At 36.2% G+C, this 17,148-nt stretch overlaps 1 protein-coding gene across 18 annotated transcripts in view; it reads left to right on the forward strand.

The window, feature by feature from the left end:
* Nucleotides 1-14,460, forward strand: part of jakmip3 (Janus kinase and microtubule interacting protein 3) — a 124,174-nt gene extending 109,714 nt beyond the window's left edge. For 10 of the 18 annotated variants that reach the window (XM_039770312.1, XM_039770321.1, XM_039770350.1 and 7 more), the window contains 2 exons: nt 468-533; nt 5,288-5,964. In XM_039770312.1, the coding sequence (XP_039626246.1) occupies nt 468-533; nt 5,288-5,497 (276 nt within the window). In that variant the 3' untranslated portion in view covers nt 5,498-5,964. Of the gene's footprint in view, nt 1-467; nt 534-1,722; nt 1,796-5,287; nt 6,286-14,401 lie in introns of those variants that run through there. The other 8 variants (XM_039770376.1, XM_039770383.1, XM_039770391.1 and 5 more) reach the window with 2 other exon arrangements.
* The last annotated feature ends 2,688 nt before the right edge of the window (nt 14,461-17,148 follow it).

Here is a 17,148-nt window from a genome sequence, read left to right on the forward strand (position 1 = left end):
AATGTTTAAGGGTTACATGTCCACCTGAGGCCTGCATGAGTTTTCTGTGGGTACTTTTTATTTCTCCTTTGTCTCATGGACATGCACATTACGTTGGCCTCAATTATTTGAGTGTGCCCTAGAAAAGATGGGTGTCCCTTCCAGTGATGGTACCTTCCTTGCATCTAATTTGACCATGACAGGTGCTGGCTCATTAAAACACAGAAAGAGAGACAGTGGTTTTGATTAATGAATGAATATTTCTTGCACTCACTATACTTTTTTATTATTATTACTGTTTATTTTTTGGACATCTTTAACCAACATGACTAAAAAGAAAATAAATTGCAATTATTTACATATATTTTTATGGTTAAAGGATTGGTAGCTTAAGCTGTTTGCTCAGGGTCACAAATGATCAAAAACAGGAATCAAAGCAGGCAAGTTTGTGTGTTGACTGTTATACTTTCTTTTTCTTAATATTTTAGAGAATTAAAGAGCTAGAAGAAAAAATAGAAGCTCAAAAACGGCAAATAAAAGAACTGGAGGAGAAGGTAAACATTAAAATAACATTCTATATTGCAACGTACTAGGTTGTTATATCAGTCCAAATTAGTCATTATTTTTTATTTTGTATAATTGAAAACCTTATTGAAATAGTGAATTTGATACAGTATCTTATGGCCATTATTACATGCCATGTAAATTGATTGGCTTACAAATATCAAAATTTTACTGGAAATACAGAAAAAGCATTTGTTATATTTTGATCTTTGTACTCTTTATAGTGTATGGCTGTTCTGCCACAGTATCTGGAATGTACTGTAGAACAAAAGAAACACAGCACCATTTGTGCATTTTTTTAAATTATTAATCCTTGAAGTAACATTAGGCATACCATTAGACTTAGTAACCAATTTACATTTTAGGCATTACTGCAGTTAAGAATTTCCTATCTCTCAATAACTATCGTGTGAATCTGCTACTAAAATACTGTCATCAAATAAAAAGTTATGAGATGTAATTGAAATTAATTCATTCAAATTGAAATAAAAGGAAACATTATCAAGCATTAGTTCCTATTTTCTTCTAACTCAATTATTAAAGTCTATTTAATATTTATTTTAAGATGTTTTACTGAATTGTGACATACTGATTATGTGAAAATAGTTTAAATACCAGCCACTCTTAAATGTGGGTCAGCAGAAAGGTAGCCACTTTAAATTACACAGTCCATCCTATTTTATGTAAATCTTCCATGTGTTTTGAGGGTGGTTGTTGTTGTTGTTTGTTCCATATTTCTTGAGCTTCTGTAAAAGCTAAATTTTCCCTTGGGATGAATAAAGTTATATCTGTCTGTCTATCTAAATTGACAAAATACTTTATCATTCTGCTTACACTGTCTAGCATTACACTGCCAAATCTAATCAATGCCTGTATAGCCCCTTCGATAATTCTGAGAAGTGGGGGATATCATCATTTTACATTGTCGTTTTCTCTTTGAACATAAAAAGTTTAGGCATTATTTGTTTCTCATTGTCCATAATTATTAACAGGGTGTGCGTAGGGATTTTATTTCTAAAACATATTGTTCAAATTCAGCTAATTTAAAATGTAGATAGTTTTAAACTGTTCATGGTAAAAAAAAAACATTTTACTTCAGAGTATCATTCTGCAGTCTAATATATTAATCTTTCTCTCTTTCTGTTTTCTCTTTTTCTGTCTATCAAATCCATTTTTTAGTTTTTATTTTTATTTTTGTTTTTTTCTTTAGCTTTTATTCTTTGGTCATAGTTTTGCAAAGCAGCTGGAGAAGGTGGGCTATTGTCTTTTTTCTGTAGATTGGCTGGAAGATGTTAGTATCATTAGTCACAATGTCAGAATGCGATCTTCTTTGTAGCCCACTAAAACCATGAAACTTAACTTGTGTTGTTGAATATCTAGAAAGTGGGTGGTCATTTGTCCTAAGACTGAGTTTGCCTTTTAATTGTAACCACAGGTCAAAGAAAGTTAATTTCCTCTATGATCTGTGTAAACTCTCTCTCTCTCTCTCTCTGTCTCTCTCTGTTTAAGGGAAAATATTCTTAGCTTAGCCTTAAAATTAAAATGAAAAGTATATAATATATATATATATATATATATATATATATATATATATAACCTTTAAAACAATGTGCTGGTGGGTCAGAATTTAATCTTTTCTCATGAGTTTTTCCTTTACATTCTAGGCATACAGTTATTGGCATTATTGCATACAACTCAATAACAAGTAAATGTAATTATAAAAGTGATACTATTATGCAATATTTTGTTATTAGCATGCCCAGTCTGGACATAAAACACACAAAAGGCCCTGTGGATTTATTTTAAATGAATACACATTTAGAAAGTCTACACATCCTTTCAAAATTTTCACTTCATTGGTATATTGAATTAATACCAAGAGAGATACATTTTTATTTGTTTTAGTGTGTTGTAGCACACCACCTTTGAGTAAATATAAAATTCTGAAAATTACTGAATAAATTTGGCCTTGGTTCTACTTCTATTGTTCAAGGAACCATTCTATGCTGTCATTTATCTAAGGAGTAAAATATTTTACCACAAATCTTTAGATATGCTTAATGTGTTGCTGTAATATATTTAATATACTGTATATATATATATATATATACAGTATATATAATATAGTATATATTATATTTACTTAAACAATGAAAGTTTAACATACTAAAATGATGCAACACTAGTATAATTATTAGATTGTTGCTCATGTTAAAGGGTTCTCTACTAATGTACCTACCATGTGTGCAGTAAAGAAAATATACAGAAAAAATTATAAATTATACATATGACCTCATGTTCCTCACACAGCACTTCCACAGCTGGTAATTTATTTTACTATCATGTAAATGCAGATGGAGTAGATGAGCACAACTATAAATGTCAGGTAGAAATGTAGTCAGACATTAATTTGTTCAAGCCCATAAAGGGTGAGATTTGGATGATATATTAGACAGACTAATTTGGCAACTTTTATTCATCACAGCAAACCAACTGTCATGGATCATTCTTTTTAAATAATTACTAATTTATCTCGGCATACATTTACTGGTGATTTTGAAGGCAGTATCTCAAAAGACCATTATAATACAATTTAGTCCATTAACTGCACAAGTTATCCCCAACTGACTCTTGGGAAACATGTCGCCTTTCGAAATATTTAAGATGCTGTGGACATTGCCCCAGACACAGACAGGCTGACACGCTCATGTCACCAAGCACACTTTTATTTTTCATTGTTTTTTCACAGTTCCGTGCTCACCAATCCCCAATACCCCTCAGTCCAGGCCAATCCAATGCCTTTTCTCTCTCTTCTTCTCTTCTTCAGGCCGCCTCTTGCCTCCTCCAAAGACCTTGTCACTCTTCCACCCGACTCTTGTCCCTTCTGCAGGGAGGCGGCCCCTTTAAATAAGCACCCGGATGTGCTCCAGGTGTGTTCCCGGCAATCTCCCACTGACACGCCCCAGTGTGGCGGAAGTGCCGGCTGTCTCCCTAGAAGCACTCTGGGTGTCCCTGATTTCTCTTCCCCCCCAGCACTTCCTGGTGTGGCGGAAGTGCCGAGGTCTAGGGTCTTCCTGGTAATCCCCCTTTTATTCTGGGACGCTATAACGGTTTGAGTCTGCCTATGAGAAAGGTACAGACCCTGTCCGGTTTGCTTCCCTATAGAGCGATGTGAGCCTGTTGCAGGCTTGGGGCATAGGGTGCTAGGACCCAGGGCACTCATCAGCCCGCGTCCTGCCAACCCTCTCGCTGTCTCTCCCCTCCCCTCGCACACAGAACTCACTGTCGCATGCAGTGTCGGAGAACCCCCTACTTGATACCGTTTATTTTGATCATGGCCGAGTTTGGTGGGTTCTCCTTTATGCTGTACGGAGTCGGCTCTACTCACCGTCTCCGTGGTACCAGTCCATCTAAAGACTCCAGCATTGCGCCGTTCTGACGTCACTAACGCGCCCTTCATCTCCTTCAGTTTCTGCAGTTCAACACGGATGGCACCTAGCACCTGCATCATACACAAGCACAGAAAGTCAGTCGACGACTGACCTACCTGGTTGTCAGTCATTTAGGCCGACTGCTTTCTGTGAGGCTCCTCTAGCCCAATCGGGTCTCTCCTTGGCACGAGATGGACATTCCTTGGTCCCGCCTCTATACAGTCATTGGCGGGCACACAAGATATACCGTCCAATCCCGTGCCTGTCTCAGGGAGAAACTTCCGGTCCGCGGCCATCTTCACTCCTCTCCTCCTGGTGTGATGCCATTCTGGCTGTTCGTGTTGCAGCGTCTCCTCCATGGCGGCTCTCATCACCGCTGTCGTGTCCACAAAGCGCCACAGTTTGGCATGCATTTGCCATCCGTATGGACCCGGGCAGCCCCTGCCTGCTGAATAACAAACACAATCAGCCCTCCCGGGCTGGCTGTCGGCAAGCAGAGAGCTTATGTCCCGGATCCCTTCTGACCGAGTCGCCTGCCTCGGCATGGTCTTCATATACGTCACGCCGTCCCGGAAGACTTCGCTGGCAGCACCCACACAGTAACCTGCTGCACCCCTGCAACACCCGTTGATGCATCGCCGCACCAGGTAGAAATCCGACCGCTTTCTAGTGGCGGTCTGTGGGATTTCTCGTCTTCTCGGGGCCGTGAGCACTTCGCACCCTCGAAACGTGTGCGGGGGTGCCTGCTGCTCCGGGCCGTTCACAAAATATTTGTTTTGGGGTCCCCGTCTTGGAACAGACAGAGGCCCCCACGTTGGGCGCCATTGTGAAAAGCGTACCCCCAGACACAGACAGACCGACAACAGAATGTCCATTTACATCTTATCTGACGGCTAGGATTTTTCATAAGAAAGTTCACATACTGTATCAATACAAATATCAACCTAACAAAACATATAAAGCTAACATTTGATTTACTTAAAAATGTTTTTTTTGAAAGGGTGTGTATACTGGCTATAGGTTTTGTATGTGAGTATGTATGTGTTATTATAGAGTATGAATGCTTTGTTAGCCAACAAAATAGTTTTATATTTATGATTACTTGAAAGTACCAATATAAAGAATTATTATTAAGGTCAACGGGTAAATGTAAACTTGTATTTATTGAAATCAAGACAACAGAATCAAAAAATTGGTGAGAGAAAGCGGGATGGAATAATAAATGTAAATAATCAGAGAGTAAAAAACAAACATATAGAGCTGACTTCATCATCTGTTAAATTTCATCTATTAACTATCTTTTTCCATTGTAGGGTTGTTGGAGTCCAGAACCTACTCTGGCTGTATCAGGTGAAAGGCAAGAACAAACCTTGGATAGGATACCAGTCTGTTGCAGGGCTTGTACTGAATACTGTGAAGCTTTTAACTGCCCACTAGGACGAAATTGTAAAGCTGAAGCTACGATAACTAGAACCAACTCTGTGTTTATCTTTTTGGAAAGAAATGCTAAAGTTGTATTCTGAATACCGCTACACCAATTACTTAATGAAAAATAACAATCCTGGCAGGACTTGTATCTGATGATGATTTTTCAAGGCAATGTGATTTTTTGGATAACACATCTAAAGATGAGAGATTGAATAAATTTAAGTGTGTAGAACCAATGATATATACATACATTTTCCCTGCTGAGCAGGTTGTATTATGAACTGCTTCTTTTTTAGGAGCATGAATGAAAAAGAGAAAAAAGGCAATGGTGACTTTTTCTTTGGGTCTGTTTTATTTATTTTTTTACCTTATGGTATTCATGTATTTCATAATAAAGAGAACCCTTATTTATATTAGCTAGACTTATGTTATGAAAAAGACTATGAGAAACAAGTCATTTCAAGACATTTATAAAGCATGCTGCTTAAAAAAAAAATCCCAGGAAGAACTTTTATCATGGAAAGAATAATTTTTTTTAGGAAACACGTTCTTACGAAGATGTTTACCTCAATCAAGTGGTGCTTTGACCCAACAGAAAAAGAACGCAACATGTTATATTATCCCTCAATTACAGCAGATCCACAGAATCAACATTTTATTAAGTATACTATTTTTTGCCTATTAAGCAATGGGATCATGGGATAATGAGAGTCTATTACCAATGCAGGAATAACAGCTGATGAAGTAAAGAGGAAGCAGTCAAAACTCATGCTGTATCTGGACTCTCTGAGTAACAAGACCAAATAATGGACACAAAACTTAGAAAAGAGAATCTGGTGAAGAACAACAAAAACAATTGACTGTCAAATACTTCATTAGACAGGTAAGAAGAAACTAATTTGTATACCCTATCCCTATGCAGGCATTATTTTGGAAGCTTGACAGAATGTACAGTGTTGTGTTAAATAATCTCAGTTTTAAAAATAAATGTAATGTAAAAATAAAAAAGCAGAATAATAAAGTTTCCAAAATGCAGTGACCAATGTAGGCCTTCCAGCTTCCATTGTACTCACCAGTCAAAGAACAAAAGTGGAGCTTTAGTAATTTCAGTTGGTATCAGATTATATGTATAATTCAGTTGTGCTCTTGAAAAAAGACTAGCTCTGAAAAACCAAATAATCCTTTAAGTAAGGCCATCAATTTATAAACTCATGTCATCTACCCTACAATATGTGTTTGTAGCTTTTTTTTCACCTTACCTTTATTAGTTTACACAACTTCTATGTATGATAGTACATGTCTACTGTAAGTTCAAATATTTCATTCATGATATGTTATAATCACTTAATACGTAAATGAAAAATTTAAAACTACAGCAAAAAGGTCATTCAATGGTTACTATTTACTATAATTACACTATTATGTTATGAATTCAAATGCCTGGTCATTGTGTAAAGATTGCACAATTGTCTTTTGACAATTGTATCCAAAGATACGCATGCTTGGATAATTTGAAATTGGAAATTGTAAAGTGTGAGTTTGGATTTGGGTGTGGACCATAATGGATCCCTTAGAATACTGTTTGGACATTGAATTGGATTAAGTTTTAATTAAATCCATTCTTGTACACTATAACACTCTTCAATTAAGTTCATTGATAATTTATAATTTATGCTCTTTATGATAATGTTTCTGTACTGCTACTTTTTTTAGAGAAGCAGGAAGAAAGACAGGGGAAGGACAGAAATTATGGGCATGATATGTTTCAGGAGTGTGTGTATATTTAGTATGGCTGATATAAAGAAAACCTACTTTGAAGAATAGCGATTAAATTCTATATTTGGGTATCTGTCCACCACCTCAAGATCCTAACACTTAAAAATTAAGTTAAATCACTGAACTGCAGCTGATGTCAATTCATTCTCTTAAACCTATTGCCAACCTATTGTCAAACTTGCCATAATGGTTTTGTGTGTGAAATGTACAGGATTTGCAAACTGTAACGACTTGTATGGATATGGTAGCAAGTGGCATGGGAATATGCACAATGCCTTTATCTGAGCCAATGAAGCAGTGTGTCAGAAGGCAAGACATAAGAAGTTTGCTTATGGAGGGCTACTGGGTAATAGTGGCAATACCCTTCAGACATAACTGCTGACATCTGTAAATAATCTCCAGATGACTGCTAGAGAACAGTACAATGCACATTAGAAAACCCACAGCATAGTGGAGTACAATTAATTATATGAGAACTGCACTTCAGTCTTGTTCACAAATTGTCAAATGGCATCAGATTTTCACCTCAGCCTTGCTTCACTGTAGTGAAAGCCTTGCTTCAACATTGTAGTGAACATAGGCATACCCCTGCCCAGTGAGGACAGCAAAGATGGTGTGATTTTTGGAGATTTAAAATTAATTTCTTGTAAGAGGGTATATATATATATATATATATATATATATATATATATATATATATATATATATATATATATATATATATATATATATATATATATAAGAATTTCATCATAAAGGGTCATCAACAGAGTACATGGGCAATCCTAGCCCAGAAAAACAAATGAATTAACGCCAACAATATTAATCGGTTACACAGCGAATTGGTTAAATGCGTATAAATAAACAAACTATGCTGAATCAGTTGGTGGTGATCGTGCAGAACATGAAAACATCAACTTACAATATCTTCCACCGCACAAATTAATGTAGAAAGAAGGATTTATCCAAGGAAGGTAATGTAGTAAATCTTCCGTGGACAACATTAGACAACAAAGGAGATCTTGGTATGCCATTTGCATTAATATGTTAACAGTTTCCTTTTAGAATAACTTTTGCAAAGACAATTAACAAATCTCAGAGCCAAACTTTCAAAAAAGTAATTTTATTTAATAAAGAGAAAGAAACAAAATTCAGTCACAGGCAATTATACAATGCATTGTCACAATGCAAGTCCAAACACAGAATCAAAATTCAATGCGATATTGACGAAATTTTAATTCAAGAAATTGTTTTTACTGAAGTTTTTCAATAAAAAAAGTGTAAGTTTAAAAAGTATTTGTGTGTTAATTTCAAAGCCAAACAGAATGAAATCATATTACTCAACGAATAACTAACGCAACATGAAACATATTTTACTTTCAAATTATTACATTTTACCATTTTGTACGGTTTATTACTCGCTGTAATGTAAAATAGTTCTATTATGCATATGTAACAATTCCCATGAAAATAAAAATCTCTTTAAATTGTACATCCGCATCCCCATATGCGTGTGGCAGAACAGCAAAGAGGCTAGCGCGTAGCGCAGGCCTGGGGGCTGTCAAGCGAAGTGAGCAGGGGGCAAAGCCCCCTAGTACTACTGTATGTACTAGAAAGTTGTTCAGTGATAGTGTTCTTACTGCAGTCATCACAAGTGAACATGCTGTTACATTTTAACCATACTTCTTTCCAAGCTGTGAAATCTATGGTTAGTTCGTCTTACTTCATCTGACCCAAAATGATTTAAAAAAAAAATCACTGTTAATGCCTTACTGAATAGATTATGGACATAGGAAGTTGCAAGAAATTTTGATGGCATGACATGCAGCTTACGAGAATATGAATAATTAATATCCATTACAGTACAAGACTACAAGATGCATAATGAGGAATAAATCCTAAGGAAGGTTCACCATGTGAATAATTTGTGCTTTGTTTTTGTAATCTGTTATGGAAGCATAATATGATCAAAGCAAAATCTGTTTAAAAGTGTGATTAACTTAAAATTAATTTAAGTCTGGAGTTAAGAACCATCAGCTGATAAAATCATTCATAATATTAAATATATGGGCATGGCAACTGTGCGTTAGAATTTTAAAAACTGCATCACAGAAATGTTTATTTTCTTTTACTCATCTTACAGATTGAAAGGAACTCATGTCATCATTGCAGTCTTTCGCAAATACGCATGTTCTAAGTGATTTATTGTTTATTTGTGCAAATTAATGAGTAAGATGAATATGTGCAAATACTCACATGTTATGTTATTTAATACATTGTTTAATTTTATTATAAGCACACACATTCTTTACATAGTAGAATAGGTCATACTTCCTTGCTTTCTTGTCAGTTATGTGTTATGGAAAGTTTTTGTAATTTTTTTCTCACCAATGAGGTTTTAAAAATGTGCATTCTGCATTTTTTTTATGTAAGCTATGTATTTTGTTTTTGTGATATTACAGGGCGAGTCAAAATTATGTTAACATTTGAATGGTGGAAACAATTTATTTACAAATCATACTTCATATGTGCAAGATGATTTACAGGCATGTCTCTCAACCTTTTCGCAATCATGTTCAACATATGTTCCATATGTGGCACATAAATTGTCCAGAAAAATTGTATATAAGTGTATACATAGCAGTACCATTACTGTTAACATAATTTTGACTCACCCTGTATTTAAAGCCTTCCTCAGAGTTCAAATAAAAAAATAATTATAAAGAAAATCGATGAATAATAATTTTCAGGTTATTCATTCTGTATAAATTGCATTCTGTGAATCAAATCAAAATATATCTATGTATACCAGGGTTTAGTTGGTGTGTTATGGACATTAGGGCTGCAACTAATGATTATTTTGGTAGTCAACTAATTGTTCAATTTATTTTTTGATTAGTTGAATAGTCATGATTATTTCATGCCTGACTATTTTGATGCCTGCGACCTGGTTGCACATCCTGTTCTGGGCTCCAGTGCATGTCTTACCTCATCTGCTCACGTCTGTCAACCTGTGAATGTCACCCTGATGTCTCTGCATTAACACGATTAAAATTAATAATGATCAAATTAAAATAACCAGTGAAACATATGAATTTGAAAATAATCAGATGTTTTTGTATGAAGTGTGACCATCACAATAAAAAAGAAATACATTAAACAATACAAACTAAAGTGCACGTAGTCTTTAAACAAAAAAAGTGCATTTAACTTAATCAAAAAATACATCATTAAAACTGAAACATTTTTCATATTTTAGTAATAAATGACAAAATGTAGGCATAAACTATATAATGTGTAAAGCCTGAAGTGCAAAGATCAAGTAAACACTTTCACAAAAGGTTCAAGGATGATTCAATAACTTCCGTGGTGCAGCGGTAGGAATTGCTGACTTATAATCAAGAGTCCCCTGGTTTGATCCTGGCTGCCTCATATATTTACCATTTTGAGTAGTGAGTTCCTAATATTGTTAATATTATACAATAAACACATACATTTGGTTTGCATCTGTAACAGCCACAGTATTAAATGTATAGCACTTGTAAAAGTTACCATTTTTTTTTTTCACTTTTATTCTGTCAGTCACGATCATGATACATACTACTGCCAACCCGGGATCTGATGCTGTTACTTTTTAATCTGAAACTGGGAATAACTGTAGATGTGAATGGTGTTTTGAGACAATCGAACTGGAAATTCTTTGATCTGGATGGATAAAAGCTGACACACAAACGCTGGCAAAGCTGCCTTATTCGTATCTCATTATCAGTTGATTTTTTTTATTCAGTTTTATTGAGTTTTCCTGCTTACGCTGAATTAGTATGCGCCTTAAGGCCCGTGATGTCAAAGCCACACTGACAAAAAAAACAGAGACATAGGTATATATGATATTTGGAATTATTCACTTATGACCTTATAGTACATTTCAGAAAACATTGTGGCACAGATGCAATATTATTCATATTCATTCGCGTACCTTCTTGCGGTTGTATTCAATGACCGCGTTTTTTTTTCCCCCGATCATGCCCAATCTGCACAGGACTCCAGGACATGCAGAGGAAAGAATGTTCCTCTGCAAGTTGTACCATGAACGCTGTTCTTTTCTTAGTGAACCACGTACATGCCTTGTACAGTACATGTGCTTTGATCACCTTGTCAACTTGTTATAGCACAAGCAACCGGCCACCTGCATGTTGCTGCTAACACTTAATAAGCTCAGCACTGGGGCGGGGAAAAAAGAAAGAGACAAATATATGTGACATTTTGAAGAAATCATTGTATGACCTGAATAGTACTAATCAGAAAACATCATCACAATAATGCAATATTATTTGAAAACGAACAGATCGGGTGTAAATTTATTACTTGTAAAAGTTAGCTTTTTTACTTTTATTTTCTCAGTCTCGTTCACACTCTCCCTCCCCTCCCGATCTGACCCTAACTAACTAACTAACTAACTAACAGCGCCAGCATAAATTCTCAAGAGACGGCGGCATCACATGATACTTTCATTTCAGATGCTCATGCATCGTGATGGTGCTGCCGTGAAAAGAAAGCTCCGCTTTACATAATCTGCATTTTTTTCCATCTCCTTACCCCTCCTCTATCCGACTTGCCATTGCAACCATGTTTATTTTCCTCTACATTCTTCTTCTCCTCAGACGTTGTTCTTCGTTGGTAGGACTGTGTGAAGTCTTGACAAACAATAACAAACGATACTGTCCCCAGACGTTCATGTAGTGCATTGCAGTTACAAAAACCAGTGTGGTTCTTTGTGACTGGAGCCTCTATTAAAGGTTCTGTTTATGACGCGTCGACAATAAAAAATCTGCATCGACGATTTTTTGTAGTCGACGTCATCGATAATATCGACTAATCATTGCAGCCCTAATGGACACGGTAGCCTTTTTACATTTAACACAAAAGCAATAGGAAATCCTCCCAGCTCTGATTAACTTTTGTGCCTTCCAAAAAGAAACTAATCCAAAAAACTTTGCTGAGAACATTTACATTCATGTTCATGGTATTTTATCTGCTGGATGTGCCACAAAGAGTGGTATTTTAAGTTTGCCTAAGAGTCAATATCTGATGACAGATGCAACACTATAAGGAATAATAAGGAATAATGTGTAATTTGTAGAATGTCAGAGGCATGAGTTATGAAGGGGCGAGAAATAGACCCTTGATTTTTGATAATGTCTTGAAATTGATGTCATGTATGTGTAAATGTTATCATTGATGTGATTTTACATTTAGGAAACTGCCATAGATTTTTACATTTATGAAAGGCTTTAATGTGCTCTGCCGTACAGACCTATTTATTAATGGTGAGTGCTTCTTGTGACACATGAAATTCTCCAAAGTGAGCAAGATAAACCAGTTGTGCATTTACATAAAATATACTTGTCATTACATAATTCTCAAGACCTGAAAACAGAATCCAGCAATAATTAATTTCATATAGATGACTATGTATTTCACTGTTTAATTTAAAATCATGAGGATTCTGGACTCTGCTGTTATATTTTAAATCTTTGTCATTAAAGATGTAATATTATAATTATAAATTGACACTTCTTACACCACTAATCAATATGTACACCAATCAATTCATATTTTATTGTAATATTAACTGCACTGTAATGTGATAGATAGATAGATAGATAGATAGATAGATAGATAGATAGATAGATAGATAGATAGATAGATGCACTGCTGCACAATTGGTCTTCCTCTAGATGGCAGCATTTTTCAAAATACAGTAATCCCTCGCTACTTCGCGGTTCATTTTTCACGGATTCACGACTTTGCGGGTTTTTAAATATAGTAGTAGTATTTCCTAGTCTAAGAACAACAAAACAAGTTTGGTGACTAAGTGCGTTGTAACACGGGCTGCGATTGGTACATGGGAGGGAGACGACAAATCACAGCTTCCCGCTTTCTAATCAGGCCCATGATTGGTTCTTTGACTAATGCCCAGATCCCACAGCACCTTCCCTTGTCTCTCTGTCGCAGCCATTTCGCCTTAAACTTTCGCCGAGAGGTTTACTTTACACTGTACTGTGTGTGATTTTTTTGTGGTTTCTTTGTGTTGAACTTCGCTTCAATTTTCACCCCTTGCAATGGCTCCCAAACGTGCTCCTTCTTCCAAGGCTGGTGCTGAGCCTAAACGCCAAGGAAGAATGATGACGATCGCTGAGAAGGTGAAACTTCTGAATATGTTGAAGGAAGGGAGAACGTTCGCGGCAGTGGCTGCAGACTGGCTAAGGATCTGCAAGAGCGGTCACAGGAATGGGATGACGATATGGTTCGATCGGTCCAATTTTGCAACAAGGTCGACGACGTCATGACCGCCTACAAGCTGCTCTTCAACCAGAAAAAGAAGACGCGGCAGCAGCTGCCAATCACAATGTTTTTGCATCCTCGCAAAAAAGAGCCAGTTCCTACTACTACTACGGATACACCTTCGGAAACCGTGGAAGAGGTGCCCCAGGAAATGGCACCGCCGTCTGAAGAGACGTAAAATACATTTATCAGCTGTGCAGTAAAAGTCATCATCACTTTCATCGTCATCATTTTTACTGCACAGCATATTTATCACCATCATCACGTCATGCCATGAGGTACGTGTACTTCGCTATACAGTAACTGTAAACTTATCTACCGATTTCATATTGCTTAACAGTTGTCCCTGTTATTAATAGAGTAAAGGCTGGGTTGTAAACAGTACAGGGAAGGTTTAAAAATGTCCAAATACACGTTAAATTATTAAATAAATATGGTGTCCCTACTTCGTGGAAATTCAGTTATTGCGGCCGGCCTTGGAACCTATCTCCCGCGATAAACGAGGGATTACTGTACTTATGATATACTGTACTTAGTGCAGTTAAGTTTTGCCTTCCACAGTTTTAAATTCGGACAAATTTATTTGTTTATGATTTAATCTCCATTCATAAAAAAGTTTCAAAGCATATTTGTCTCTATGTAACTGTGTTCCATAAGTTAAACTTTGTATGCATTCGTCTTTATCATACTATTACACATCATCAGGCTATATATTTATAAAAATAATAATTATAATGGTAAATTCGATAACAATTGTTTATTTCTTTTCAAAATACTGTTGTTAAAATGTAATTATATGTTTTCTTTTTTTGTAAATTACTTGAATTCCTATTGGTAACATTTAATTTTACGTCTCTCTAATTCTTATATATTTTCAGGGATAATCTCTGGATATTGATTGCATATACTTACTGTGTAACAGGAACATCATTATAGGTAAGCTAATATTTCTCATAATTATTCCCTAGCTTGCACAGTATTAATCTGTAATGATACCCATTATACACATAAGCATATGGTAATGATACATAATTATGCATAGGTAATAATTCAGCAAATAAATGATAATTAACAGTTATAATATAATATATAATAATATATATATAATATAAAAAATGTTATATTACTGTTTGAAATGATAAAACTGAAGCAAAAAAGGGAATCAGAGAGGGATCTGAGTCAACTCAGATATCAGAAACATAGCTCAATATAAAATCATAAATAACATGCACATGTATATTTCTTTTTTTCTTGTGTACACTTTGTTAGTTATATCCTATTTTTAAAATACAAACATCTACATTCAAAACCAGCAGCCTGTAACACAACAAACAGCCCCAAAAAAGGCCTATCTATTCATAAGTAACAGCAAATTACCAAATTATGGCGCTTCAAAACCAAGTGTTGTAAGATCACTTGGAAGACCAATAGGGAACCTCTCCATCAAAGATGTTAAAAAACAAATAAACAAAACACATTTCTATCAACTGCCTGAAAATGGGAACCTAATCTGCATCATATTGCTTTACTTAAGCAGCCATATGACTGCTCGACTTGAACACCAACTAACTGACTTCTGTGAGGAAACAAAAGAACAAAATAGCAGAAAATATTGCATGACCAGAAGCCCTAGCTATAATAACAAGCAAAACAAGAATCACTTGTAAAACACTGCTGCTGGCATTGTTATTTTTCCTTCCAAATTTGCAGAAGTCTTGACAGCTTGCTTTGCAAACAGCTCCTTTTCATCTAACTGCTACCCGTCAACTAAACACACAGCCACCTGCACATTTTTAAAAGTACATGAAAGCAAGCTCAACAACTGGTGCTGAGGTAAGAACCACCAGAAGTGATTTTGCTAATTATATAAGTGCCAGAGGATAGCAGAATAATAGGTAAGTCAAACAAGGCAAAACAGACAGCTTGTTGAGCCACACACAAAAACATATACTGTAAATACAGTATGTAGCTGCTCTGATAATATCATGTCCCAGAATTACCAAAAAAAGTCCTGCATCAGAGAGGCATGTTTGAAATTATCAAACTGTTATTACATGTTACCTTCTTAAAAATATGCAGAGCAATTAGTTACAGTAATCCCAGAAGTAAAATATACAAAAGTGGGTAAAGTTGTGTAGGCCAGAAGGTTAGAACAGATCAAGTTGGGTTTACTGTCAATATAATTCATACATCCACTGTTCTAATTGATGTGCTGCATATTTCTAGGACATGTTGAATGTATATTCTACAGAGATATTTATCTGTTTTTTTTATCAAAAGCAGTCAACAATGACATACTGTATATATGTATATATAGCATTATATACTCAGCAAATAAAGAAACGTCCCTTTTTCAGGACTGTGTATTTCAACAATAATGTTTTAAAAATCCAAATAACTTTACAGATCTTCATCTTCATTGTAAAGGGTTTAAACAATGTTTTCCATGCATGTTCAATTAACCATAATCAATTAATTAACATGCACCTGTGGAATGGTCGTTAAGACCTTAACAGCTTACAGAAAGTAGGCATTTAAGGTCATAGTTCTAAAAACGCAGGACACTAAAGAGACTTGTCTACCGACTGTGAAAAACACCCAAAGAAAGATGCCCAGGGTCTCTGCTCATCTGTGTGAACGTGCATTAGGCATGCTGCAGGGAGGCATGAGGACTGCTGATGTGGCTAGGGCAATAAATTGCCATGTCCGCACTGTGAGACGCCTAAGACAGCGCTACAGTGAGACAGGAAGGACAGCTGATTATCCTCGCAGTGGAAGACCACGTGTAACAACACCTGCACAGGATCGGTACATCCAAATATCACACCTGCGTGACAGGTACAGGATGGCCACAACAACTTCCCGAGTCACACCAGGAACACACAATCCCTCCATCAGTGCTCAGACTGTCCGCAATAGGCTGAGAGAGGCTGGACTGAGGGCTTGTAGGCCTGTTGTAAGGCAGGTCCTTACCAGACATCACCAGCAACAACGCCGCCTATGGGCACAAACCCACCTTCGCTGGACCAGACAGGAGTGGCAAAAAGTGCTCTTCACTGATGAGTCACGGTTTTGTCTCACCAGGGGTGATGGACAGATTCTTGTTTATCGTCGAAGGAATGAGCGTTACACCGAGGCCTGTACCCTGGAGCGGGATCGATTTGGATCGATGGCTAGGGCCATTCCCCAGAAATGTCCAGAAACTTGCAGGTGCCTTGGTGGAAGAGTGGGGTAACATCTCACAGCAAGAACTGACAAATCTGGTCCAGTCCATGAGGAGGAGATGCACTGCAGTACTTTAAGCAACTGGTGGCCACACCAGATACTGACTGGTACTTTTGATTTTGAGCCTCCCTTCATTCAGGGACACATCGTGAAACATTTTTAGTTTATGTCTTATGGTGTTGATTCTTTTAGTGTTCATACAAATATTTACACATTAAGTTTACTAAAAGTAAAAACAGTTGAAAGTCAGAGGACGTTTCTTTTTTTGCTGAGTATATATATAATTAAACAAGTGTGCAGTGGTACTATTTACATAATCCGTAAAAGTTGCCTTTATTATGCCAGCATTTGTTTAACGTATTTGAATACTAGGGGGCTTCACCCCCTGCTCGCTTTGCTC

The sequence above is a fragment of the Polypterus senegalus genome, chromosome 1 (genome assembly GCF_016835505.1).
Source record: "Polypterus senegalus isolate Bchr_013 chromosome 1, ASM1683550v1, whole genome shotgun sequence".
Taxonomy (NCBI): domain Eukaryota; kingdom Metazoa; phylum Chordata; class Cladistia; order Polypteriformes; family Polypteridae; genus Polypterus; species Polypterus senegalus.